General features: G+C 41.2%; 1 protein-coding gene across 1 annotated transcript in view; it reads left to right on the top strand.

Annotated features, from left to right (window-relative positions):
• LOC122798660 (gastrula zinc finger protein XlCGF57.1-like) overlaps positions 1-18977 on the top strand; it is a 165626-nt gene extending 146649 nt beyond the window's left edge. Inside the window, exon 4 of the mRNA XM_044067747.1 lies at positions 15752-18977. Coding sequence (XP_043923682.1) covers positions 15752-17511 — 1760 coding nt within the window. The 3' untranslated portion in view covers positions 17512-18977. The remainder of the gene's footprint in view (positions 1-15751) is intronic.
• Positions 18978-26835: the final 7858 nt, after the last annotated feature.

Here is a 26835-nt window from a genome sequence, read left to right as displayed (position 1 = left end):
CCGTTATTGACTTTGTCCAGGTTTTTTGTGCTAAGAGGTTGAGAGCTATGGTGAGAAGTGAGAACTAAATTCACTAAATGATAGCCATTTAAGTTTCAGTCTTCCTATCTTTCAGGAAAATGCTGATTTGGCATAGTGGTATGTTGCTCTGACTGTAGTCCACAGGGTCCTGGGTTCAAGACTTGCCAGTGAAATGCATGGTGGTAACACAGCATTTTATTCCAGCAACTTTCCAAAAGTATAGAAGCAATGTTTAAAATGTGCCCCTGGTTTTTGGCCTTTTGCCCCCCCCCCAAAAAAAAAACTGAAATCGAAAACTGCAAGAAGCTGTGCAAGATGCCTATGGCTTGCACTACTGTCATTCTATTTATAGTGTGGGTGTGAAAGTAGACTTTTATGATGGAAATGTTCTGAATTGGGCAGTTTTGTCATTACTGGTTCATGCATTTTTTTCATTGCCTACAGTACAGCCTACTGGAAAATTGTTCAGACAAGAAATTTATAATGCGCTCTGTCTAACAAGTGTGCTGTATTATACAAGGAATATAATTTAATAAAGTCGGGAAGGTGTATCAAAGAAAAGAACACTTGCATGTTTCTTGTTTTGTGTGCAAGGGGCCAATGATTTGAAAACTGCCCAAAGATAATCTGTATCCACCACTGGTCAGATGCATTTTCTTTGGAGGTTGTGTGGGTTTCAGTGCTGTTTCAATGAATGCGAGTTTCAAGGGCAGAGAAGTTTTCATGCCAAGTCTATTTTCATTGTGAGACAGTATTGCTTTGTTTAGCAGATGTCTATTAGTGTTTTTGCATTGTACTATAAAATGTAAAGAGTGTCTGTGTGAGAGATCAGAGAAAGAAAGAGTGAGTGAATGCATATATGAAAGCTGAAGAAATTGTGTGTGAGAGATTGGAGACCGAAAGAGTGAGTGAATGCATGTATGAAAGCTGAAGAGACTTGTGTGAGAGAGGTTGGAGAGAGAATGTACAATTTGTTGTAAACTGACTGAGTGAGTGTGAAGTAGGTGTTGCCAGTTTAGTTATTTGACTTGTTTGGTTTGACTTATTCTCAGGTTGGGGAGAGAGGGAATTTATTTGTATCTTCTTTTTTAAAACTCAGACTCTAAAAACATAAGGTATGCTTCTGCAGAGGGAAAACATAAAGTGTAACACATGAAAATTGAGTTGTTCATACTGTACTGTATTTCTTTGATTTTTTTCTGGTTGCTTGCCCGGTTGTGATATTTTGGTTGACTTTGTTAGACCTATATGACATTTTCTGTAAGCATTTTTGTGTCCTCAGTATTAGTTTTAGCAGATTAGCCTAATGTATGTTGTTGAAAATTTTGATGGGTTGTAACTTGTTGTAGGTCTTGTGTTGCTGGCTGTATGTACTTCAGTTTAAGTATTAAATTGTCATTCTGATTATAAAGACCAGTCTGTGAGACTTTGTAAACTGTAAAATGCTATTCGTCATTATTGTAACATGTGGATACAACTTTAATGCACTCATATTCATGTGCAGTAAGCATGTATTCCTCACACACAAGTATTGTTTCAGTAAATCTGAATATGAAAATTTATAAACTATACTTATGTAAAAGTAACTCAAAAGTAACTAGTTACTTTAGTTAGTAACTAGTAATAGTAATATATTACTTTTTAGAAAAGTAATAAGTAATAGTAATATATTACTTTCACTTAAAAGTAACTAGTAATAATAACTTATTACTTTTATAAGTAACTAGCACAACAGATGGTCACTGTTACTGTGGCACCTTGAGCCCATGTACAAAATGGAGGAAAAGGGGGTTTGATGCACTGTTGATGAGCCCTGGTAGGCATTTGTTATTTTGTATATAGTAAGAGAAACTTGTAAGTGAGCTGTCAGCAAGGGATGGAGGAAATAAAGATATCAACATCAGAAATATTATTTGGGGAGTTTGAGGAAATTAGTTAAAGTGTGATCATTGTCTTTGCAAATAGCAATGAACAGATACAAGAGGTATATGTTTTTGCTATATTTAAGAACTCGGACCACCTATTACTTCATTGTATTGAATGAACATGTTTCAGTACAAAAATGTATGCTTTCTTCTATGTATGAGCTATTAGTTGAACTTCTCTGAAGTAGTGTACTTAAAAAAAAACTACCAGAAACCAGCTTTGGTAATAGAGAAGAACAAAGCTCTGAGACTCTAATAGGTTCATAGGTTCATAGGTTTATACTAGGCTATCTGCCCTAAGGCATTTATAAGCCTAGCCCAAATTTTTGTGGCTTACGCCACCCCTTATATGAAAAAATACTGTGCCCATTAGTTTGTTGTGCCTCTGTCCAGCAGTGACACAGAGATGATTCCCGGGATAAACCTACGATCTCCCATCCACAGGTCAAGATTTCTCTTGAACAGAGCCAGCGAGGTGCTCTGCCTCACATGGACCGGGATTTTATTCCACAGCATAGGGAGTCTCTGAGTGATAAATCTATCCCTCCAGCATGTTCTATTTATATCCGTGCTAAGGTTTAAGTTGCTTGCTCTAGTGGTTTTGGTGGATTTGGATTTTTTGAGGTGGAGCATGTCCATTAATTCCGGGTTGGACATGGCCTTGTATGTCAGGCACATATCACCTCTGAGCAGACGGTATGCAACTGAATAGAGCTGGAGTTTCTTCAATCTGGCAGCATATGACAGATTTTGGAGTCCCTTTATCCTTTTGGTGAGGAACTTTTGGGGTCTCTCCAATTGCTGCAGATGTTGGGTGAGATACATCCCGAATGGGGCATTGTACTCGATCATTGGTCTGATAAGTGAAGAGTACAGGGATACAATGACCTCACTAGATCTGGATATGAATCCCTTCATGATCAGGTGGGCAATGTAGAAGGTCTTTCTAACCACTTTAGCAATGTGAGTGTCAAAAGAAAGGCCACTGTCAACCTGGGTCCCCAGGTCCCTGATAACCTCTTCTGTGCTTAGTGGATTGCCACCTATATGGTAGCTTGGGGTTACCTTGTTTTTCCCAAAGGGTATGACTATACATTTTTTGGCGTTTAACTTCAGGCCATGGCTCTGGCACCAGCTATCTGTTTCCGTGAGTCCCTTCTGAAGGATATCCGTGTCCGATGCACTTTCCACTATGGCGCCCACTTTGCAGTCGTCAGCAAACTTTGTCAGCCAAAGTCCTCCCATGTTGGCCTGTACTTTCAAGTAGATGCTGAACAATAGGGGGCCAAGGACCGTGCCCTGTGGGACACCACTTGTGACCGGCTTGGAGTCTGACATAGCGCCAGCAACTCTAACCCTGTGGGTTCTGTCCTTAAGCCAGTTTGCAACCCATCTTGTGACATATGGGTTTACATTTAAGCAGGTAAGTTTTTCTACAATACCCGAGTGGGGTATTGTGTCGAAAGCCTTTGCAAGGTCAAGGTAGGCTGTATGGACTGCCTTTCCCTCATCAATGGCCTTGGTGACTGTTTCGAAGAAGTCGACCAAGTTCAAAAGGCATGATCTGCCCTTGACTAAGCCAAACTGGGTCGGGTCCAATGTCTGCAAGTCCCCTATATCTTTGTTTATGAGCTCCATTATGATCCTCTCCATAGCTTTGCAGACTAGACTTGTTAAGCTTATGGGGCGGTAATTACCAGGGTCCGTAGAGGCACCGCCTTTGTGGAGTGGGACCACAGTTGCCGTACGCCACTCCTTGGGCACGTATCCTGTGGTAAGGCTGAGATTAAACAGCTGCCTTATCTTGGCGGGTTTAATTCCTCATTTAGCTCATGTAGCACACAGCCGGGGACACCATCCGGTCCCATTGATGCTGTGATTTTAGCTTTAGAGAGAGCAGCTTTCGCGCATTTGAGATGTCTGGGAGGCTACACTCTGCTGGGATAGTTATCTCTCCTTTAGGGTGAAGTTTGCACTGAACCTGTCTGCCAGTATGTTGGCAATGTCTGTGGGTTCAGTGATTTTTGTATAATTTTGGACTAATTCTGAGCATATCTGGGAGTTTCCACCCAGGTTCCTAACATAGCTGAAAAAGGCCTTATGATTGTCCTTTGAATCTATGGCAGTTTTTCTCTCAAAATTGGCCTTAGTTGATTTTATGAGTGCTCGTATTTTTTTACTAATAATGATCAGGGGTTACTTCCCTTTTATGGATTTTGTTCTATCATGTAATAGCTTTCTCCTCTTATTGTAAAGTTTGTTAATGGCTGGGGTTCACTAGACTGGACGTTTGCCCTTTGTGGAAAGAGTCTTGGTTTTATTTGGGATTGCCTGATCCATGAAGTCCTGGAGGTGTTCATAGAAGGCATTTGTAAGTGCTTCCGCAGCTTGGGTTGTGGTTTCCACTGGCTCAGGGGCCTTGAAGGATACCACACCAGTCTTGAGTAGTGTGAAGTTTGCTTTAGAGAAGTTCTTCACTGTGGTCTTTTTTGTTTGGGGTGGTGGCGGGATGTGGATTTCCAGTGAGATTAGTTTATGATCAGATCTCACCAATGAGGGATATACTTCGGTGTGGAGCATTTTGTCCCCATGTTTGTGATAATGAGATCTAGTATATTTTTTCCTCTCGTGGGAACAGTGACTAGCTGTTCCATGGCATTTGAATTTATGAACTCCAGGAACCGTTGGGCTAGAAAGTTAGGGCTTGAGTAATGTTCCCAGTCTATATTCGGTAGTTGAAGTCACCCAATATGATGGTGTTTGGAGATACATTTATACCCTCCAGTGTGTCTTCAGGAAGGCTGTGTGGGGTTCCTGAGTTTGAGAGGGTGGCCTGTAGCATGCTACAATTTGTAGAGCAGTTTTGCCTATGGTTAGTTGCACCTGGATGGTTTCGAAGCTTAGTGTGTTGCCACCAACCTGGAGGTGTGGGTATCCTTTATGAATATGGATACACCCCTCCTTTTGTGGTGTGGTCTGGGTTTTGGGGCCGGAGCATGATATGAGGTAAAACCTAATAGTGCCGGGGTGCTCTCAGGAGCCTTGAACCAGGTTTCAGTTACAGCACAGACATCGATGTTCTCCATACTGAGAAGGGCCTCGAGTGCGTGCATTTTGAGATTTAGACTTCTGGCATTGAGCTGCATTACCCTCAGTTTCTTCCCATTTTTGTTTTCTAGGGTGGTAGGTTTAGAATTTGAGCCTTGCCTAAAAAAGGCACTATGGGGGTGGCAAGAGCCTTAGCCAATATCCGGCATCCCAGGGGTGACAGGTGCAAGCCGTCCCTTGCGAGCCATGAGTAATGAGCCAAATTCACATATTTCTTTATTTTTATTTTATTTTTATTTACATTTTATTGACTGGGTTAGTCCTGCTAGGTCAGAGACCTCTTTGCAGGGAGACCCAAAGTGATATTTATACTGACGAGGGAAAATTTGCCTGGGGAACCAGGGATCTTCATTGGCATACACTAAGCTAACAACCACTGGGGCCTTTATAAGCCTAGCCAAGCATCCCAATTGAATCCCACAAGTTTATGAGCCTTACAGTTATTTTAAGCAGAATATGTAAGCTAGGGCATGGGTGTTAGACCCAGGGTGTATTTCCAATTTCCCATCCACTGGTCCAGGTTTCTGTTGAATAGCGTTAGGGAAGAGCTCTGCCTCACATAAATGGGAAGTCTTTTCCAGAGAAGAGGAATTCTGTGAGATACATACCTGTCCCTCCATGTCTTATTTATGTTGCAAGCAAAGTTTAAATCCCTAGATCGAGTAATGCTGATGCTATTGGTTTTGCAAATATGCAAAAGGCTCATGTGAGTGGGATCCAAGGATGCCTTGCACTCCAGACATAGATTGTCTCTCAACAGTCTGTAGGAAACAGTATAGAGGGAGGGCTTTGAGGCAATGTGTGCACGACATGTTGCATACTCCCTGTATTTCTTTTGTGAGAAACCTCTGTGGATTTTCTCCTAATCTTTTTGGCCACTAAGTGGTGCCAGAGACCTGCTGCTGAGATTAGAGTTTCCTCCCAAGATAGAAGAGGAAAAGAGACAGCAGACTTTACTTAGTAGAGTGATATATTACAGTCATCCACGGTGGTGCAGCAGAAGCATTGTTGCCTCACAGCAAGAGGTTCTCCCGTTCGATTCTTGGCTGGTGTGCGGGGAGTGCCTTCTGTGTGGAGTCTGCATATCCTCCCCGCGGTCGAGTGGTGTTCCGAAAGACATGCGTGAATGGGTGTGCCTTCATTGAAGGTTGGGCGTCAAGCTGGCAACTCGGCACCGTGAAAACCTACTGCCAATCATTAGCAGACCGGAGTTCCACTGTGGCGACCCCTAACCTGGAAAAGCCAAAAGGCAGACAACAGTGATACAGAATATTGAATTATCACAGATTCTGAAAGAGAGAAGATTGTTGTTGCAAAACTGGAAGGAGGTCTGGAAACTCGTATGTTGATCAATGATGGATTTAGGTGAACCAAATGCTGATAAGGAAGGAAGTTGGAATACTATGGTGGAGCATGTGGTGTACAGGAAGGTACTAACAGCAGTTTGGGGGCTATGCGTAGTCATCAGAGTTGCTAGTTTTAAAATTTTGCCCCTGCAACAAGATGTCGATGTTGTGAGCAGTAAGAAAACTGATTCATATGTAGAAATATGGTAACCATTTGGGAGAAAAATGCTGTGAGAGAAGACAAGGATTGTTGTAAAGACAACAAATACAGAAGAGGAGACTGAAGGTAAGAATAAAAAAAAACACTGACACTATTGAGAGGTATAATGTTATAGACAGCACAGTATTATTTTTTCCTTTGGTGTTTGAAATACAGGTTGTAAGAGCATTAATACACTTAGGAACAGAACACTTTTGGAAGGTTACTTTTGAAACTTGTTCTTTTACTTGAAAAATGTATGAATGAAGTGGAGAGAAAAAAAGTGGAGGCAACAATTTGTGTTACTAAGGCTGGTATTACTTCTGACCTGCTGTTCCCTCAGTATGAGGGTTTATTCCACAGTGTGTTCAGTGTGTGTGTGTGTGTGTGTGTGTGTGTGTGTGTGTGTGTCTTTCGGCTTATCCCGGTTAGGGGTCGCCACAGCGGAACTCCAGTCCACTAATGTTTGGTAGTGGATTTTTACGTGCCGAGTTACCAGCCCTGACGCACAACCTTCAACAAAGGCACGCCCATTCACGCATGCCTTCACACAGAAGACGCTCTAGCTGAGAATCGAACGGGACAACATCTTGCTGTGAGGCGACAACGCTACTGCAGCACCACTACCGCGGATTCCATAGTGTGTTCAGTAATGTCAATAAACATTGTGAGCTCATCTTAGTATAGAAAGAGAAAAAAGATCAAAAGGGATGAGAAGCAATACAGGGACAAAACCGCGTGACAGCATGCTCTGTATCTGTTGCTATCCATTTGCATATGAGCTGGGAGTGCAGTTAAACTATACATGCTTCTGGGGTTGATCAGATGAATGATATTCTGGATTATAACATCGCAGGTGATTTTTAGGAGGGTTCTTCCCCACCAAGAAGATTTTCCAGACTTCAGGAACTGAATGAGGAGTACTGTTTGAACAACGACCAGAGCTATGCATCAACAGTGAAGAAGAAGAACTAGAAGAAGAAGAAAGGGAAGTCCAGTGGCAGTGCGAAGGCAAAACACAAGAACAATTAACTAAATAGAACTCCTGCAAGGTATTCAACTGCAGTGATTTGGAAGGAACTCCCCATTTTGGCCATCTGTTTTTAAAGGGATTTATTTTGTCCCTACTAATAAGGAGGACATTGTTGACACATTGAAAGAATGTAATATGTATTTGAAAATTGAATCTTGCTATGTATTTTAAGAACACTAGTGTAACAAATGAATTACCTGTTCAGTGTCTTAAAAGGTCCAGTACATTTAACCCACCTTTAAACACTGCCATTGCCCTATATGAATGTATTTGTGTGTGAACTGATACATTTATTGGGTCAACAGCCTAAAAAGTTTTTCAGCTTGACAGATGAAGATCACTATGTGTTATGAAACTAAGGGGTGACAAGGACATTAAGGTCATGGAACCCAACAAAGGTGGGGGGGTGGAAATAATGGATGTTCATTTGTATGTATAGAAGATGTTACAATACTTAAATTACAGTGCTTTTGTACTATTGTTTCTTTAATTGAAGTCAAAATTGCATATCAAAGGTTGAATATGTATGTGCAAGATCTTATTATTGATTATTGTTTAGATAAGGACCATGCTGATTTTTTGAAGTTGGAAAATCCTGTGATTCCTGCCAGTTTTGGAATCCATAAGATCCACAAATCTGTTTCTGATGCACAGTTGCACCCTATTGTAACTGCAGGAAGTTTTATTACTGAGCCAGCTTGGTGAAGCCAGTGGACTGGAAGTTTTAAAAACTTTTTTTGTGGATAACTTCATTTTCTCAGGGATTCTTGGCATTTGTAGAGGGTTTTGGAAAAATTAGAATTTGTGGAAAACACCATTTTGGTGGTAGTTGACATTAAAGATCTGTTTATGGTTATCCCGCACCAAGATGGTTTCAGGACGCACTTCAGGGAGACTCTATAACAACAACTGCATACCTTCATTGAAGGTTGTGCGTCAGGGCCAGCAACTCGGCACATAGAAATCTACTGCCAATCATTAGTGGACCAGAGTTCCGCTGTGGCAACCCCTAACCGTGAAAAGCCGAAAGACACAAATTAATAATTCTACTGAATTTTTAAAGTTTAAATGTGATTACCACTCTGTGTTTATTAATTTTCTGGAAGTTAAAATATTTAAGAATTTTGACTACTGTAGAAAAGATTCAGCTATTTTTAGGAAGGATGCTTATTTGAATAGTTTATTGTTTTATACGTGTCATCACTCCCCTTTACAGAAGAGGAATATTGTGAGGGGGCAGATGATTAGACTATCACATATTGTCAATGATGATATTGTGTTTCAGTTTGAGTTGGATATCCTGTGTGGGATGTTTTTGGATAGTGGTTATCTAGTGGCTTTATAAAACAGCCTTAAAGATGAAAGTGCAAGAGAAAGATTTACTAAATTTAGATCCATTTTAAGGTATCCAGAGACGTTTACAACTCATGAGGCGAAGGATGACGATTAAAAGATTTATTAAATTTAGATCCATTATAAGGTATCCAGAGACGCTTACAACTCATGAGGTGAAGGATGACAATTAAAAGATTTACTAAATTTAGATCCATTGTAAGGTGTCCAGAGACATTTACAACTCATCAGGTGAAGGATGCCGATTAAAACATTTACTACATTTAGATCCATTGTAACGTATCCAGAGAGATGGAGTTCCTTCTGTGCAGAGTCTGCATGCCCTCCCTGTGGTCCAGTGAGTTTTAAAGACATACAGGTAGGTGCGTGTGTGTATGTGTGTGTGCCTTCTGCGAAGGTTGGGCACCAGGCTGGCAACTCGACACTGTAAAACCACCACTTCCAATCAATCTGCAGACTGGTGATCTGCTGTGGTGACCTCTAACCAGGAAAAGCCAAAAGTTATTGCATTACATTTACAACTCATCAGGTGAATGATGACAGTTATACTAGGGCGATGGTTGTCAGTATAGTAGCATGGTAGTAGGATCAAAAGGATTTGGGTAAAAAATTAAGAAACACATTTTTGTACCAATGAAAGTCAAGAAATGGTTGGGCGATAGACTTAAATTTATGTTCAAAAGGGGTTTTAACCTTAAAGGAAAACAATGGGATATCAAATCAAATATCTCTACCTGATGTCTCCCTAAAATCCTGTTATGTGATACAGCCTCAAAAAAACATAAACGCAGCTTTAAAAAAAAATTCACTATTCTCTTTTACTTTTAGGGCTCATACTTTTCCATACTGTTTGACTTTCAGTTTTAAAACCAAGATGAAAAACTGTCTCTCTTAATCTCTAAAATATGATGTCACATCTGCATAGTTTGCTGCTGAATCTGGGAGGTTCTCTCTCTCCCAGTGTGAAAGTAACCACTGCTTGCATGCTGTACAGAATCCCTGTCTGTGATCCCCTCCCATTGATGTGTCAACACTGCCTTTCAGCACACACTTAATACCTAATGGACTACTAGGTGTGTGTGGTGCTCCTTTTCTGTGTTAGCAAATCTGGCTTTTCTTCTCATGTGATTGTGCACTTCTTCTTCACCAGCGCTGCTACTTCTATAAGTAGGTAAGTCTTATTACTTCTTAATAGTGTATCCTAAGCGTAATTTGTCCCTGTTTCTATGCCTCCTAGCCCCCCTGATATTGTCCTCCCAAGTTTTTAATTGCACATTTTGTGTTAATCTTTTCTGTTTGTTAAGGTGCCACCGTGCTTCCCCCTCGCAGCTGTATTTTTAGCTTAGCCTACTTATTTTCATTTTGATCCAGGGTTTATATTTCCCCAGTTATGTTTAATGCTTGATGAGTTATGGCGGATACTATTTGCTAACAGAAGGAATAAGAGAAAGTGGAATGTGTGTGTGTGTGTGTGTGTGTGTGTGTGTGTGTGTGTGTGTGTGTGTGTGTGTGTGTGTGTGTGTGTGTGTGTGTGTGTGTGTGTGTGTGTGTGTGTGTGTGTGTGTGGTGGGGGCTGCTTACAAGCCAAAGCAGAGTGCTCTCAGGGAAAATGAATATTTGCTCAAACAGGTAGACACATACTCAAAGTTAACTGTAGCTGTTTGCAGACAGTTAGACCCAGACTGCGCTTTTCCGTTTGTGCCTTTGTCCCACTTCTATGTATGGCTTTGTCCTAATTTCTTGCTGAGGTTCATAGGTATTTCAGGATCAATTTATCCTTGCTTTTGAACCAGATTTCTCTGCTTGGTTAGTACACTGCTATAAAATGTAAAATCTAAATCATTGTAGAAGTAAAGCAGTGTGTGTTCTGTGGGTGTGCGTGTATGTAAGCACTACCTTAATTTTTTTTAAATATTGACTCAAAAAAGCATGTGGGTGCTGTCATGCAAGTCTAAAATATTTCAAGTTTATAGTGCATCATTTGTTAGCTATTTAAACAGGAAGGGAAAATAAGTGGCAGACTGCTTTGCAAAGCAAGGATTATTGCCAGTGCTATGTAGCTTGGTTTTAAATTTGACAGGAGTAGTGCAACAAAAAAAGTCTCCCATTGTAAGGAGGAAAAGGCTGACAAGCAAACAGTGCATTACTCTGGTCACCTGCTGTGACGAGCTGTCAATCACATGGAGATAATGGGTCAAATTACCCTTGGCTCTTTGACAGCTAGGGAAGGTAGGTGTGAAGTGGGAGGGGAGATGCCTTGAAGAGCTAGTTTTCAGCCTTCACAAAAGAAAGCAATTTAGCATTTCTAAGATGAAAGGGCTAGAAAATGCACCTTTCAGTTCTGTTCTGTAGCATTTGCACTGCTTGTGTTTTAAGTGGTCATTGAAAAAGGATAACATTTTAACCAAAAGTAGGGGATTTTAAGACTGCAGTGAATGCCTGTTAAGTCAATGAAGTGACAGCAGCTTAAGGCAAAACGTGGCAGATCTGATGCAATTTTTTGGAGACTAAGTATCCCAGAATGCATTATTTGAGGCAGAGTAAACAGTCTGAATTTTTTCAATATGCCAGACCCCATGTGGTCAGAGTCAGAAATTGCATCTAAAAATATCTAAAAAGCTCAAAATAGTCTCAGAGTGCTATTAAAATGTAGGAAACATCAAACCATGATGAAATTAATATGTTTTTTTAGTCTGAGGGCACGGTTGTCCTTTAAAAGAAATTTGAAAAGGGCAAGGTAAATACTAATTGCTTAGTTGATAAGAATATGAGAAAATGTGGTAGTTGTGCGCAGTGTTGCTATATTTGTGAAAGTACCTACATTACATTAGCTAACTACCCTAAGACTACTGGGGTGGATTTGTTTAATTGTGGTACTAAAGGTGTAATCTACTGTGTGTTTGTCTTTCTTGTCCCATTTTATACGTGGGCAAAACACAAAATTCTTTAAGGACTAGGATCTACCAACACACATATATGATTAAGAAGCAGGATGCAAGCAGTGCCTTACACAAACATTCTGTGATGTGTTCTTATTTTAATAAATGTGTGTTTTTTTTTTTATTTTTTTTTTATTTTGAAAAATGTATAACCTTGTACGGGGGGAGGTGGTGATTGAAAGACATTTTTTGAGACTGGAGAGCTGCATTGGCAAATTTTATTGGATTCAGTCACTCACCCAGCATTAATGACAGTATTTCCGTTAATTGTTTTTTGCATTTGAAAATGGTTTCATTATGATTAATTGTTGGTATGTCTTTGTTTTACCGACAGATTGGGTAACTTTGGGCATGTGATGTGGATTTGATCATATTTAAAGTTATGTGTTGTTTAATGTTTCGATAAAGTTCCTTTGTTTTAGAGAAAGTGCTAAATGAACATTATTTTTAATAAACGTTTGTGACTGGCCTGATCAGTAATGCCTTTGTTGTGTTTTTAGCATTTTAAGTTGGCATTGGTGAACAAATTTCTTTTGTTTTGGAAATTACGACTTCTATAGATCTGTATGAAATGCATTTGGAATTCAGTTAAAACAGCTATGATTTCCAAACTATTAAGAAGGCATTATAAGCAAAAGATATGGAATTATAGAAAAGCGTGCCTGATCCTTTACAACAGTGTCTGATCAGTGGTACATGTTACCTGTTTGGTATGAGATGGAGTTATTTATTTACCAGTATGAACTGTGATGCATTTTTCATGTTTAGCTTGAGACTTGTCCTTGTACTAATTTGTAACATTCTGTAGCCCATCTTAGAGCAATTCTGAGTCAATGGAAGAATGAATAACAATGCCTAATTTACAGTCATCCATAGACCTGGATAACTACAGACAAGCAGTGTTGGCTGGAAGGAATGAGAAATTGAAGCCAAACAGGAGAGGACCCTACCCTGAGCCCTGTGGTACACCACTGGTAGTTTTTTTTTCTCGTTCACTTTCAGAAGTAGTACCTGCATTTGAAACAACTATGGTTCTTTTAGACAGCCATGTATCTAGCCACTATATAACATATGCATTTATATTCAGATTTACACATGTGCCAATAATATCAACATGAAGTATAGTGTCAAAGGCCTTGGCAAGGCCTAGTTACATGGTATATATCAGTCTACATCTGTCTATGTATCTATCTATCTAGCTTGATATAGATATAGGCAGATAGACATGCAGTATCTACATATATCTACGTCCAGTGCTTCATTGAGTTTTTTGAAGACACCAACAAGATTAACAAGTTTGTATCTGTTTTTGATAAAGCTAAAATGACAAGGATCCAGGTTTAATAATTTTCATTGTCCAGAAATCTGTGATAATGCATTCAATAACTTTACTTGTGAGATTAGTGAGACTACTGTGTCTGCAGTTACTGGGATCCATGGTTTGGCTGCCCTTGTGTAATGGCATTACAGTGCCCACCATTCAGGCTTGAATGAAACCACGGAAAGGCTTAGATCAAAGATGTTAAAGAATGGTTCAAACTGACTGTATTTAGCACTTGTAATTGGGTATCCTTGATTTGTCAAGGTCCATGGATGAGGTACTTAGCTTTTGATAGGCCTGAAAATGCTTGTTACATAGTAATTAGAGTGGCTGGCTCTGACTTTGAAGTTTGTGAAGTAATTATAAATGTGGATGGGCTAAAAGCTGGACTAAATTTGGTAACTAGGATAGCAACAATTTCCTGTGGGTTACAATAAGCAGTATTATTGGGGAGCAGCTCTGAACATGGTGAGTGCTAATCCTTAACTTCCTGACATGGTTAAAGAAAGTTTTGTATAACTGTTTCGTTGTAGTTATTTTAAGCTCATACTTAGTAATGACCCATAGTTTTGAAGGAAGTAAGTCAGGTAACCTAGAGGGTGACGTCAGTCTTCAGTAAAGCCTTGAACTGCATGTAGCTCAGGATAAGCACCTATTTACTTTGGTTGTGCTGACTTTATATTTTTCTACCAGTATGCAGGTAAGGCACTACTCTCTCGGAGAATAATGAGGCCTGAGTTGCCAATGATAACAATGTCTCTCCTGTTAAAGACATGTCTGTAACTTATGGAAGACATCAACAAAGCTGACAGAGACATGATGAGAATTCACCAGAACAGATAACCAGTCTTAAATCTAGAGCTAAATCAGTCATGGACCTATCAGGATTAATCGAGAAGAAGCAAGATGTAGACAGAGCTGCTGTGCTGTGAGGAGCAGCATACTTTCTAAATTTGGAAAATATCAGAAAAACACCAGTACAGTACATGTCTGTATCAAGTTGAAAACATTAAGATGAATGTGTAGACTTAACAGTATGCTTGATAATGCCTAAGAAGTATTGAATCTGACTGAATTGTATGTCATAGCCTATGGCATGCTAGAGTATAGTTAGTATACCTCTCAGCCTCTTAGTGTAAGAAATCTGGGCAATGCCCGACAAAATGGGGAGGCAAAGGCCCAAAAATAGGGATGTTTTAAATTAAATATTGCTCTTAGAAATTTACTAGAGTAATGGGGTTTGTTTTAATGTATATTTTGTGAAGGATTTGAAGTCTGAAACTCAAGTGTACATTGTTATTTAGTGACTTCAGTCCTCAGATCATCCCAGTTATTTGCCAGAAAACCACAAATTTTATGAGGAACAAACCAAAAATATGAGTCAAAAATCTGGACATTCTGTGAAAATTTGGACAGTTGAGAGGTATGAAGTTAGTAGTAGTTATTTATGAATCCCTGTATAACAAAAGCTACCTCATGGACTAATATTACTGCAGTACAGCCTGCAAATGTATAAAAAGTAGATGTAGAATGGGACTGCATGTAGATGTTTCCCATCATGTCAAACCCAAAGCTGTTGGACATGCTACCCTTAAAGAAATCCCAATCCCTCAGAGACACACACTCCAGGGATCTAAACCTTGTCATCACAATGAACAAAACATGCTGGAGGGATAGGTTCCTGACCCAGAGTCTGAATAGACTGCCCATACATGTCAAGCAGAGCGCCTCTTTGGCCCTCTTCAAAAGGAACCTTGATGATTGGATGGGAGATAGGAAATTCATCCCGGGGATCACATCAGTCGCCCTGCTAGACAGGGGTCCAGGGAAGTAAATACTGTGGGAAGAAATACCCAGGAAATTGTTATGACTAGGCTTGTATAGGCCCTAAGGCTGATAGCCTAGTACCAACCTATGAACCTATGTGTGATGTGCGCTTCATCTTGGCTGCTGCAGGAGACTCATGTGTCTTCGTTTTGCCATTATTTTACACTTAAGACTAGTATAATGATGTGTCTGTGGATGTGAACATGGAGGACAGCCCTTCCCCCGAGATTGAATGCTTCCCATCAACAGCTCATTACTGGTCAGCATGTAAGGTACCAGGCCTAGTAGCAAATTCAAGCCTGCCTGCTCTGATATCATGACCACAGCTGCTTTGTCATTGAAAGCAGCTGGTATTATTTGTTTTTGAATTTCTTGTAGGCTGAATAAAAAGCCATCTGAAAAAGTGTGCCTGTATAGTTAGCATGTGAATAAATTAGTAAATGCAGAGAAATAGCAGAGCGTTTTCTTTTTTTTTTTTTGACACTGTCAGTATTTCTGCAATGTTCTGTATGCTGAAATATTATGCAAATGCAGTTTAGGCGTAGTAAAAAGTACAAGGAAAGAAAATGTATGCATGAGCTAACACTAACACATAAATAATATATATTTTATCAATTTAGGAAATAGCACTTTAGTATGAATCATTATTGTATTTTGATAACATAATTTGTCTGTTCAGTTGACAGGAATACAAAATGCCGTGGAAAGTTTCATCAGTCATCACTTGGAAAAGGTAAATATTTTGACTGTGAAAAGGCCTTTTCTGACGGAGGATACTTCACAGTACATGACTTTATTCATCCTGAAATCAGAAACAATAAATTTGGGAAGAGTGACAAGGAATGTAACCAAAAAACTGAATCAGAAGTAGTACTGGAAGGGTGCCAAGTAGATAAGCAGTGCAAGCAGATGGTATACAGAAGGAATTCTACTTTTTATAGTAGCACCATACATAGTGAATTAACTCACAATGAGAAAATACAAAAAACAAACACAAAAAAAACTGTTGTAGAAGAACCATATAAATGTGCCACACGTGACAAAGGGCTTACACAGATGCACAACCTCGTAGCACATCAGAATGGCATCTGTGCATATCATAGTACTAACAAACCAAAGCAAATTAGTGAAATTAAACAAAGGCAGAAACTCCACAAGTGCACCACATGTGATAAGGGTTTTGCAAGGAAGGATACTTTGGTGCAGCATGAGATTATCCACACTGGACAGAAACTTCATAAATGTGCCACGTGTGGTAAGAGTTTTACACAGAAAGGCTACCTGGTAAAGCATCAGAATATCCACACCAGGCAGAATCTGTATCAATGTACTACTTGTGACAAGAGTTTTATATGGAAGCAGCAACTAGTAGTACACCAGACTGTCCACAGTGAACAGAAACCACATAAATGTGCCACATGTGACAAGAGTTTTGCTCAGAAGTATCAGCTGATAATGCATCAGAATGTGCATACGGGAGAGAAGCCTTATAAATGCACCACATGTGGCAGGAGTTTTACTCAGAAGAACTACCTAGTAAAGCATGAAAACATCCACACTAGGCAGAAAATGCATAAATGTGTCACGTGCAACAAGGAGTTTACACGGAAGGAATACCTGGTAATGCATCAGAATATTCACACTGGGCACAAACCCTATAAATGCACAATGTGTGACAAGAGTTTTACAAGGAAGGATAATTTGGTACTTCATCAAAGTATCCACACTGGTCAGAACCTAAAAGAAAGGCAGAAACGTCATAAATGTCTCACTTGTGGTAATAGTTTTGCACGGAAAAGCTACCTATTAAAGCATGAAAATATCCACACTGGGCAGAATCTGCACAAATGTACCATTTGCAGTAGGAGTTTTATACAGAAGGAGCACTTGATGGCGCATCAGAATGTCCACACTGGACAGAAGCTGCACAAATGTACTATATGTGACAAGAGTTACGCACTGAAGCATCATCTGATAATCCATCTGAATGTGCACAGGGGGGAGAAGCCTTATAAATGCACCACATGTGGCAAGAGCTTTACACGTAAGGACCACTTAGTAAAACATGAGAATATTCACACTAGAGAGAAACTATACAAATGTGCCACATGTGACAAGGGTTATACTCAAAAGCATAAGCTGATAATGCATCAAAATGTGCACACTGGGCATAAACCTTATAAATGCACTACATGTGGCAGGAGTTTTACATGTAAGGACTACTTAATAAAACATGAAAATATCCACACTAGACAGAAACTATACAAATGTGCCACGTGTGACAAGTGTTTTACACGGAAGGAATACCTGGTAATGCATCAGAATGTCCACACAGGGCAAAAACCCTATAAATGTACCATATGTGACAAGCATTTTACAAGGAAGCGTTATTTAATACAGCACCAAAATATCCACACTGGTTTTGCAGTACAGGACTAGAAACCATCTTGTTGCAGGTTGCGATACGCTCATGGCTTAAGGTTTGTATACTGAAAGATATAACAATGCGGCAAAGTCATTACACTGGAGACTTTGCAAAAATTCCAACACAGAGACAGCTGACAGACATTAGAAATGTAAACCACAAAGGATTGTTGAAAATGATGAAGCAATGATTATGTGGGATCACCCCCTACCAGCAGCTGACAAACATTGAAAATGTAAACCACAAAGGATTGTTGAAAATGATGAAGCAGTGATTCCCCCCATACCAGCAGCTAAGAAGGTAGAAGCAAACAAACCGGATGTTGTCGTTCAAAAGAAAAAGACAGAAATAGCTGTAATTATTGAAATTGGTACACCCAGTCATCACAGTGTCTTCTGAACAGAAGGATATAAATTTGTAAAATATCAGGACTTACATATTGAAACTAGAGCAATGTGGAATAAGGATACACAGATAGTTCCAGTTGTAGGAGCAATTGGGTTAATAAAAAAGAATCTTCAACACATCTAAATATGCTGCCAATAAAAGTATTTCCTTATGAACTGCAAAAAGGCAGTTCTGGGTAGCTTGTGGTTGATGTTAAATGTTAAAGACTGAAGCAAAACTGATTTCATGAAATTTAATTGTGCCCCGAGTTAGGAATGGGGTCCATTCCCATCAAGGTATGTAAAAACCTGTGCTTTTGGAGAATAAACAGTCAGAAACTTTATAGCTGCGCCACCTATGCTAAAAACTTTACACAGAAAGGCCATGAGAATATCCACAGCAGGCAGAATCTGTATAAAAGTACCACTGTTGACAATAACTTTATATGGCAGAAACACTTGGTGATGCATAAGATTGTCTGCACTGGGCAGTAGGCTATAAAGATAATAAAATCTACTGTTAAACAAAGCCGTACTAGACAGCTCTCAAGTGGGAGGAATCTTGGGTACAGAAAGACTAAAAAAGCATTTGTCGACATCCCACTTTCATGGATTATGTATACATGTACACCGTGCGCTGACCAATTATGTAGCAGTCACTATAAAACTGAGGCAGACCATTTTTAACCGAGTCTTGGAAAAGGACAAATTATTATCCTGGAGATAAAAATCCAAAGGGGGATGTTCAAGAGAGATTCTTTGTCACCAGTGCTGATTTGTCTTGCACTTAACTTGTTAAGCTGTTTAAAGACTAGAATAGACTGATGGTTACAGCTTAACTTCCAGATACGAACCTTGCTAAATGATATATCATCTCCTCTTTCTGGATGATTTAAAACTATATAGCTCATCAGAAGCATCTGAAAGTACAACTACAGATGGTTAAAATCAGATGATGTACAAATGATATTTGGCCTTGAAAAATGTTCATAAGCAACATTTATAGCAAAAAAAAAAATGAAACACCAAGAAAAATAAAGCTGATACTGAAAACTGCCTAGACATCTGTAAATAAAGTTAAGGCTTTTGTTCTACTTGCTCTTTCTGGTCTAACTTGACAGCTTTGGTGTGACTGACTGACCCCCTAAAAGCTCTGGATTAGTTGCACCAAAGAAATAAAAAACTTGACGCTTGTAAAATGATATATAAAAAGTGTATGGTAAGACTATGTATCCCGCTGACTGCAGAAGGTATTGTATGCATAGGGCTATAGTTGTGGGGCTGCATGTATATTTGTTGACCATATCAAAGTCAAACATAGTGAAAGTCCCAAACCATAAAGAAAATAAGTCGAAGATGACATATTTGCTCACACTCAGAACCATTTTGGAAAGGAGGGGGAATGGAATTCAAACCTGAAGTAGACAGAAATCAGACACTAAGAGAAAGTGCCAAAAAAAAGAATATTAAGAACATAACCAGAAGAAAATGAAAAAAACTGGAAAGACTATAGTTATAGTGGAAAGCCATTTTGGGCTAATTTCTCTCTCTTTCATTTCCCTGCTATAAAACCCGCATTTGCACGGTTTTGCACGCCGGGCAGAGCCAGTTAGCTAGGGTATAACTATTCTTCAATTTTTCCCTTGGAACTAGAAAAACTTTCAACTTAAGCACTCAAATCATTCACTTCTCATCCAGGCACTTGCCCAAAACTCATAGTAAGTACTAATAAACATTAGCACTAGACCCCCTATACTGTAGAGAAGGACAAGGCTTTATTCGACCTTACCAGCCAATCAGTAAAACAGTTCACTGTACCTATCCAGGCATGTCCAAAGGGCAGTTTCAGGTGTACTCTCCAGTCCAACTGGTGAATCTGGGCATTTTGAGGCAATGTTACAATTGCCTCATGTACACAGACAACCCTCTCCTCCTCCCACCAAACACTAATACATGCAAGAGATGCAATTATACAGCCAAACTGGAGGCTAAGCTCTCTCAACCCAAGACTGGGCCAGGCAGTCAAGAGGAGAAGGGAATTACTTGCATCACACCACAAGTTTCACATAGACCTATGAAACCAGCACTAGCAAAAAACACACATAAATACACAAAAACACACTTGGAGGCTCTAAATAAGAAATCTGCAAAGGCAACAGAGACCTCCAAAGCAGACATCCAAGCAACCTCCACCCCAACACAAACCATGAAACACATACTTCACAAAACCAGTGTGCCACACAATCACAACCCTTAAGGCAAAATAACATACCCAGCACACTAGAAATAGGTGACTTTATAGTCAGGCACACTGACGTCCCACTCACTAGGCTGAACAAGGAGAAGGTTACTGTTAATTGCCTGTCGGGTGTCAGGATCTGCCACATAGCACAAGCACTCAGGTCACTCCAGAACAAGTACAAATATGACCCTGTCATTGTCCATGTTGGTGTGAATGACCTGAGCTGTACCTCCCTGGACTACATGAAAAGAGACATGAAGGAGCTGTCTGATCACGTAGCCCAGGCCAGTATGACCCTGAACCTGAGTAGCATCCTGCCTCACCAAGAATGATACCACGGTATAGAGAAAAAAAATATCAATTTCAACAATTGGCTAAGCTTCTGGTGTCATTCAAAGGGGATCCAGTGTCTGTCAGCCTGGGATGACATGCTCGACAAGCCACACTGCTTTGCTAGAGAAGGCTTGCACCTGTCACCCTTAGGCTTTTGAATACTAGCCAAGGCTCTTGCCACCCCCATAGTGCCTTTTTTAGGCAAGGCTCAAAAGACAAACCCACTGCCATAAGTAGCACAAGTAACAAAAAACTGAGGGTAATGCTGCTCAATGCCAGAAGTCTAAACCTCAAAATGCACGCACTCGAGGCACTCCTCAGTATGGAGAAAATCGATATATGTGCAGTAACAGAAACCTGGTTTAAGGCTCCAGAGAGCATGCCAGCACTACCAGGCTACAACTCATACCATACATTTCGGCCACAAAACCCGGACCGAAATACAAAAGGCGGGGGAGTGTCCATATTCATCAAGGATACCCACACCTCCAGGTTAGTAGCACAGCATGATGCTTCAGAGATCATCCACGTGCAACTAACAATGGGCAAAACTGCTGTTCAAATTATAGCTTGCTACAGATCACCCACCATGTCCCAGAACCCCCACTCCGCATTCCTGGAAACACTGGGAAACATAAAGGTCCTACCAAACACCGTGATATTGGGTGATTTCAGTTACCCAAACATCAACTGGGAGAACTACTCAAGTACAAACTCCCTTGCCCAACATTTCCTAGAATTTATAAACTCAAATGCCCTGGATTAACTGGTCAACACCCCCATCAGAGGTGAAAACATATTGGACCTGGTCATCACCAACATGGGCGACCGGTGTTCCACACCGGAGGTCAACCCTTCGCTGGTTATATCTGACCATAAACTAATCACTTTGGATATCCACATTCCGCCACCACCCCGGTCAAAGAAACCACCGTGAAAAACTTTTCAAAAGTCAACTTCACATTACTTAAGACCGAGGTGGGAAGTTTCAAAGCCCCCATGCTAAAGGATAACGCTGTCCAACCTGCAAAATCCTTTACTAATGCACTATATGGGCACCTACAAGAATGCATGGATCGTGCTATCCTAAACAAAACCAAGATTCACTCCTCCAAGAAAAGGAAATCAGTCTGATGGACCCCTGCCATAAACAAGCTATACAATAGAAGGAGGAAACTAGTACAGAAAAGAGTAAAATCCCAAGAAGGGAAGACATCCCTGATCAGTATTAGCAAGAAACTACATTCCCTCATAAAATCATCCAAGGCTAGCTTCAAAAGAAAAATTGCCATGGACTCCAAAGATAACCACAAGACATTATTTAGCTATGTCAAGAATCTAAGTGGCAATTCTCAGATCTGCTTGGAGTTAGTGCAGAATGGCACAAAATACACTGAACCGACCGATATAGCCAACAACCTGGCAGACAGATTCAGTGCAAACTTCACCCCCCTCTCACCCCCAAAAGGGCCCATAACTATACCAGAAGAATGTAGTGCCCCTGAAATCACAGACACTCAGGTTAAAACAGCCCTCTCCAAAGCCAAAAACACAGCATCAATGGGACCGGATGGTGTCCCAGGCTGCGTCCTACATGAGCTCAAAGATGAACTAACCCCTCAACTAAACACACTGTTTAAACTCAGCCTCTCCACAGGCTACATGCCCACAGAGTGGTGCACAGCAACGGTTATTCTGCTCCACAAAGGTGGAGCCACAATGGACCCCGGGAACTATCGCCCTATAAGCCTGACTAGCTTGGTCTGCAAAGCTATGGAGCACATCATCATGGATCTCATTAACAGAGACATTGGAAACCTCCAAACACTGGACCCTACCCAGTTTAAGCTTTGTTAAGGGTAGATCATGCCTACTAAACCTGGTGGACTTCTTTGAGACAGTTACCAAGGCTATAGACGAAGGAAAGGTGGTCCACACAGCCTACCTAGACCTCGCAAAGGCCTTCAACACCATTCCCCACTCAGGTATTATAGACAAGCTCACCAGTCTGAACATAAACCCCTACATCACGAGATGGGTTGCCAACTGGCTCATGGACAAAATCCACATGGTAAGAGTTGCAGGAGCTAGGTCTGACTCTAAACCAGTTACAAGTGGCATTCCCCAGGGCTCAGTCCTAGGACCCCTCCTGTTCGGCATATACTTCTCAGAGGTACAAGCAAGCACAGGAGGAGTGTGGCTGACCAAGTTTGCAGACAACTGCAAACTAGGGGCTATAATTGACTCTCTGACTGACACAGACATCCTCCAGGAGGGTCTCACTGAGACAGATACCTGGTGTCAAAACCATGGCCTCAAGCTAAATGCCAAAAAGTGCATAGTCATCCCCTTTGGAAAAAGCAAAGTACCCACAAACTACCACATAGGTGGTAGCCCCCTAAATACGGAAGATGTAATAAGGGATCTGGGGACCCAAGTAGACAGTAACCTCTCCTTTGATAATCACATTGCCAAAGTGGTTAGAAAATCCTTCTATGTGGCCCACCTAATCACAAAAGGGTTTGCATCCAGATCGAAAGAGGTCATTGGGCCCCTCTATGCATTACTCATCAGACCCATCATAGAGTACAATGCCCCATTTGGGATGTACCTTACAGGACACCTGCAACAACTGGAAAGACCACAGAAGTTCCTCACCAAGAGAATCACTGGCCTCAAGCAGATGCCCCATGCAGCTCGACTGAAGAAACTCCAGCTGTACTCGGTTGCATACCACCTACTCAGAGGTGATCTCTGCCTGACATACAAGGCCATGTCCAACCCAGAATTGATGGACATGCTCCACCTAAAGAAAACCATATCCCCTCGAGCCACATGCTCCAGGGATCTAAACCTCACCACAACTATAAATAGGATGTGCTGGAGGGATAGATTCCTGTCCCAGAGACTTCCCATGCTCTGGAACAAGATTCCAATCTACATTAGGCAGAGCTCTTCGCTAACCCTCTTCAAGAGAAACCTTAACGAGTGGCTGGGAAACAGAAAGTTTACCCCAGGGATCACTTCAATGGCTCTGCTGGATAGAAGCACAGGGAACTAATCTAAGGGGGCGGTGAAAGCCAACACATTCCGGCTAGGCTTATAAATGCCTTCAGGCAGATAGCCTAGTACCTACCTATGAACCTATGAACACCAGTCACAACTGTGTTACATAGCTCACGACACCAGTGTGCCACCCAACAACATCCCCTAAGGCAAGACAACGTACCCAACACTTTAGTCATAGCCTGGTGACTCTATAGTCAGGCACACTGATGTCCAACTCACCAGGCTGAATAAATAGAAAATTACAGTCGACTACGTGTCGGGTGCCAGGATCCGCCATATAACACATGCACTCAAGTCACTCCACAATAAGTGAGAATATGACTCTGCCATTGTCCATGTTGGAGTGAATGACTTGAGACGTACCTCCCTGGACTATGAAAAGAGAAATGGAAAAGCTCTTGGATCATGTGGCCCAGGCAGGTGTGACCCTAGCCCTGAGTAGCATCTTGCCTTTGCCTAGAATGATACTGCAGTACAAGGACAAACAGCCCTTTTGACTTTGATTCTAGACTTTCAGACTACCTTTCCCAATACCCCCTCCCAGACCCTTGGAAGCTGTTTTACCTGTTCCACCCATCATCTATCTCTCTATCTTCTCATATTCTGATTGATTTCCCAATCTGCTGCCATTACCACTGGTTCTAGTCACTAGTCTGCCTGTACTGCCAGTCAGCATACAGCAGCTTTTGCTCTGACCCCCTCAACCTGATTGCTGATGTAGTCCATTACCCGTAACAACAACAGGGGGGCTCAGCTCACCCTGGTGTACACCCACTCCCACTGGGATACTGCCCAGATCTTTTCTTGGGACCTTGTCTGCTTTCTCTCTCTCCAAGAAAGCCCAGTTTGTTGACTCTCTCTCAGTTTCTTCTTTCTTCTTAATGTCTCAATGCACATCAACATCAATTGTGCTGTGCATCTGTCTCTGAATCCGAAACTGTTCATCTCCCATCTATTCTACTATTCTCTGCATATCCGTTATGATGCCTTGTACTGTCACAGTTGTGGATGTCCCCCTTTGTTCTTGTACACTGGGATGAGTATGCTTATTCTCCAGTCATAGCATTTTTTTATCATATCTGACCTGACCTCATCTGCTGCTTTTCTCTCTGACTTCATTCCTTAGTGCTGTGCTCTTCTCTTTCTAAGCTGCTCCTCTCTACTACTCTCATTGTAGGCTGTTTCTGGGGTACCTGCCTTGATGGGCTGGTAAAAGCAGGTTGTTGTTGAATCCCTTATGAAGGGTGTCTGACTATCTCTTTATCTTTTCTGTCTTGCCCTTTGCACCTGTGTTATTTCTTTGTGCCCCCCCTTGAGTCACTTTCAGAAGCTGATAGAGTGCCTCTGATGCCCCATTCTTGCTGCTTGCAACTCTTCTTTCTTAGTTCTTTGTTAGCCAACCAGTAGTCCTTCCTAGCTTGGTCAGTCTTTTCAATCTCCCCCATGCTTTTGCTGTGCTTTTTAGTTGTTCAACTCCCTACTCCTACCTCTCTTCTTGGGGTGCTGGAGCCCTGGTAATTCCTCTTGAACTGCTGTACTTTTCTCCAGTCAACAACCAGGTCTCAGCCTGGTCTCTGTTGACCTTAGAGCCTTCTCTGACCACTACTTGCAGCTGATTGTGAACAAAATGATTGACTTCAACAATTGGCTAAGCTTCTGGTGTCATTCAAAGGGGATCCAGTATCTGTCTGCCTGGGATGACATGATCGACAGACCACAATGCTTTGCCAGAGATTGTCTGCACCTGTCGCCCCTGGAATTCAGGTTACTGGCTAAGGCTCTTGCCACCCCTATAGTGCCTTTTTTAGGCAAAGTTCAAAGGACAACCCTCCATCGTAACAGGTACAAGCATACAAAATCTGAAGGTAATGCTCCTCAGTGCTAGAAGTCTAAACCTCAAAATGCACTCTCTCGAGGCACTCCTAAAAATGGAGAACATTGATATCTGTGCAGCAACTGAGACCTGGTTCAAGGTTCCAGAGAGCACCCCTGCAATACCAGGCTACAACTCTTACCGCACTTTTTGGCCACCTAACCAGGACAGAAACACTAAAGGTGCTGGAGTGTCCATATTCACCAAGGATATTCAAACCACCAGGCTAGTTGCTCAACACAATGCGTCTGAAATTCTTCACGTGCAACTAACACTAGGTAAGACTGCAATCCAAATTGTAGCTTGCTACAGATCCTCCACCAGGACCCAAGATTCTCATTACACCTTTTTAAACATACTGGAAAATATTATGATACAACCAAACACCCTAATACTGGGTGATTTCAACTACCCTGCCATTAACTGGGGAAACTACTCATGTGCCAACACCTTTGCCCAATGGCACTTGGAATTCATAAATTCCAATGCCCTGGATCAGCTAATCCATAGTCCCACCAGGGGCTCCAATATCCTAGACCTGGTCATTACCAACATGGGAAGTCAGTGCTCCACACCTATAGTCACCCCCTCATTGGTCAGGTCTGACCATAAACTAATCACCCTTGACATCCACATCCCTCCCTTACCCCCCCCAGTAAGGAAACCTCCTTACAAAACTTCTCCAAAGCCAACGTCATGCTACTCTAGTCAGAAATGTATAACTTCATGACACCCATGTAGATGGGAACTGAATGTTTGACTGCTGAATCCTACACTAAGGCACTGTACGAGCACATCTACTCGTGCATGAATCATGCCATCCCAGTAGAACCAAGACACTCTCCTCCAGGAAAAAGGAAGTCAATCTGTTGATCCCCTGCCATAAACAAACTTTACAACAAAAGGAAGAAACTGTTGCAGAAAAGAGGAAAGTCCCAGGATGCAAAAAACTCCCTTACCAGCCTCAGTAAGAAGCTGAGATCCCTCATAAAATCCTTTAAAGCTAGTTACGAAAATAAAATTGCCAAAGATTCCAAAGACAACCACAAGGCATTGTATAGCTATGTCAAGATTCTAAATGGCAATGCTCAGATCTCCTCTAAGCTACAACAGAATGGCACTAAATATACTGATTCCCAAGGATATTGCCTATATCCTGGCAGATCGTTTCAGTGCCATCTTCACCCTCCCCTCTCACCCCCTAAAGGGCCCACCTCAATACCGAAAGATTGCCAAATTCCGGTAATAATGACCACACAGGTAAAAATACAGCATCCATGGGACCAGACGACATCCCGGGCTGTGTACTACATGAACTACAATGTGAAAAAACAATTAAATAGCGTTTAGGACAACTAATGAATTAAAACATATACTTCAAATGATGAAAGCGCTAAATCCGATGTGTATTTGAAGTATATGTTTTAAATATTTT

Source organism: Protopterus annectens, chromosome 3.part1 (genome assembly GCF_019279795.1).
Source record: "Protopterus annectens isolate FY-2018-M chromosome 3.part1, PAN1.0, whole genome shotgun sequence".
NCBI lineage: Eukaryota > Metazoa > Chordata > Ceratodontiformes > Protopteridae > Protopterus > Protopterus annectens.
The sequence above is the reverse complement of the archived record's forward strand: the minus strand, read 5'-3'. Positions and strand labels throughout refer to the sequence as shown.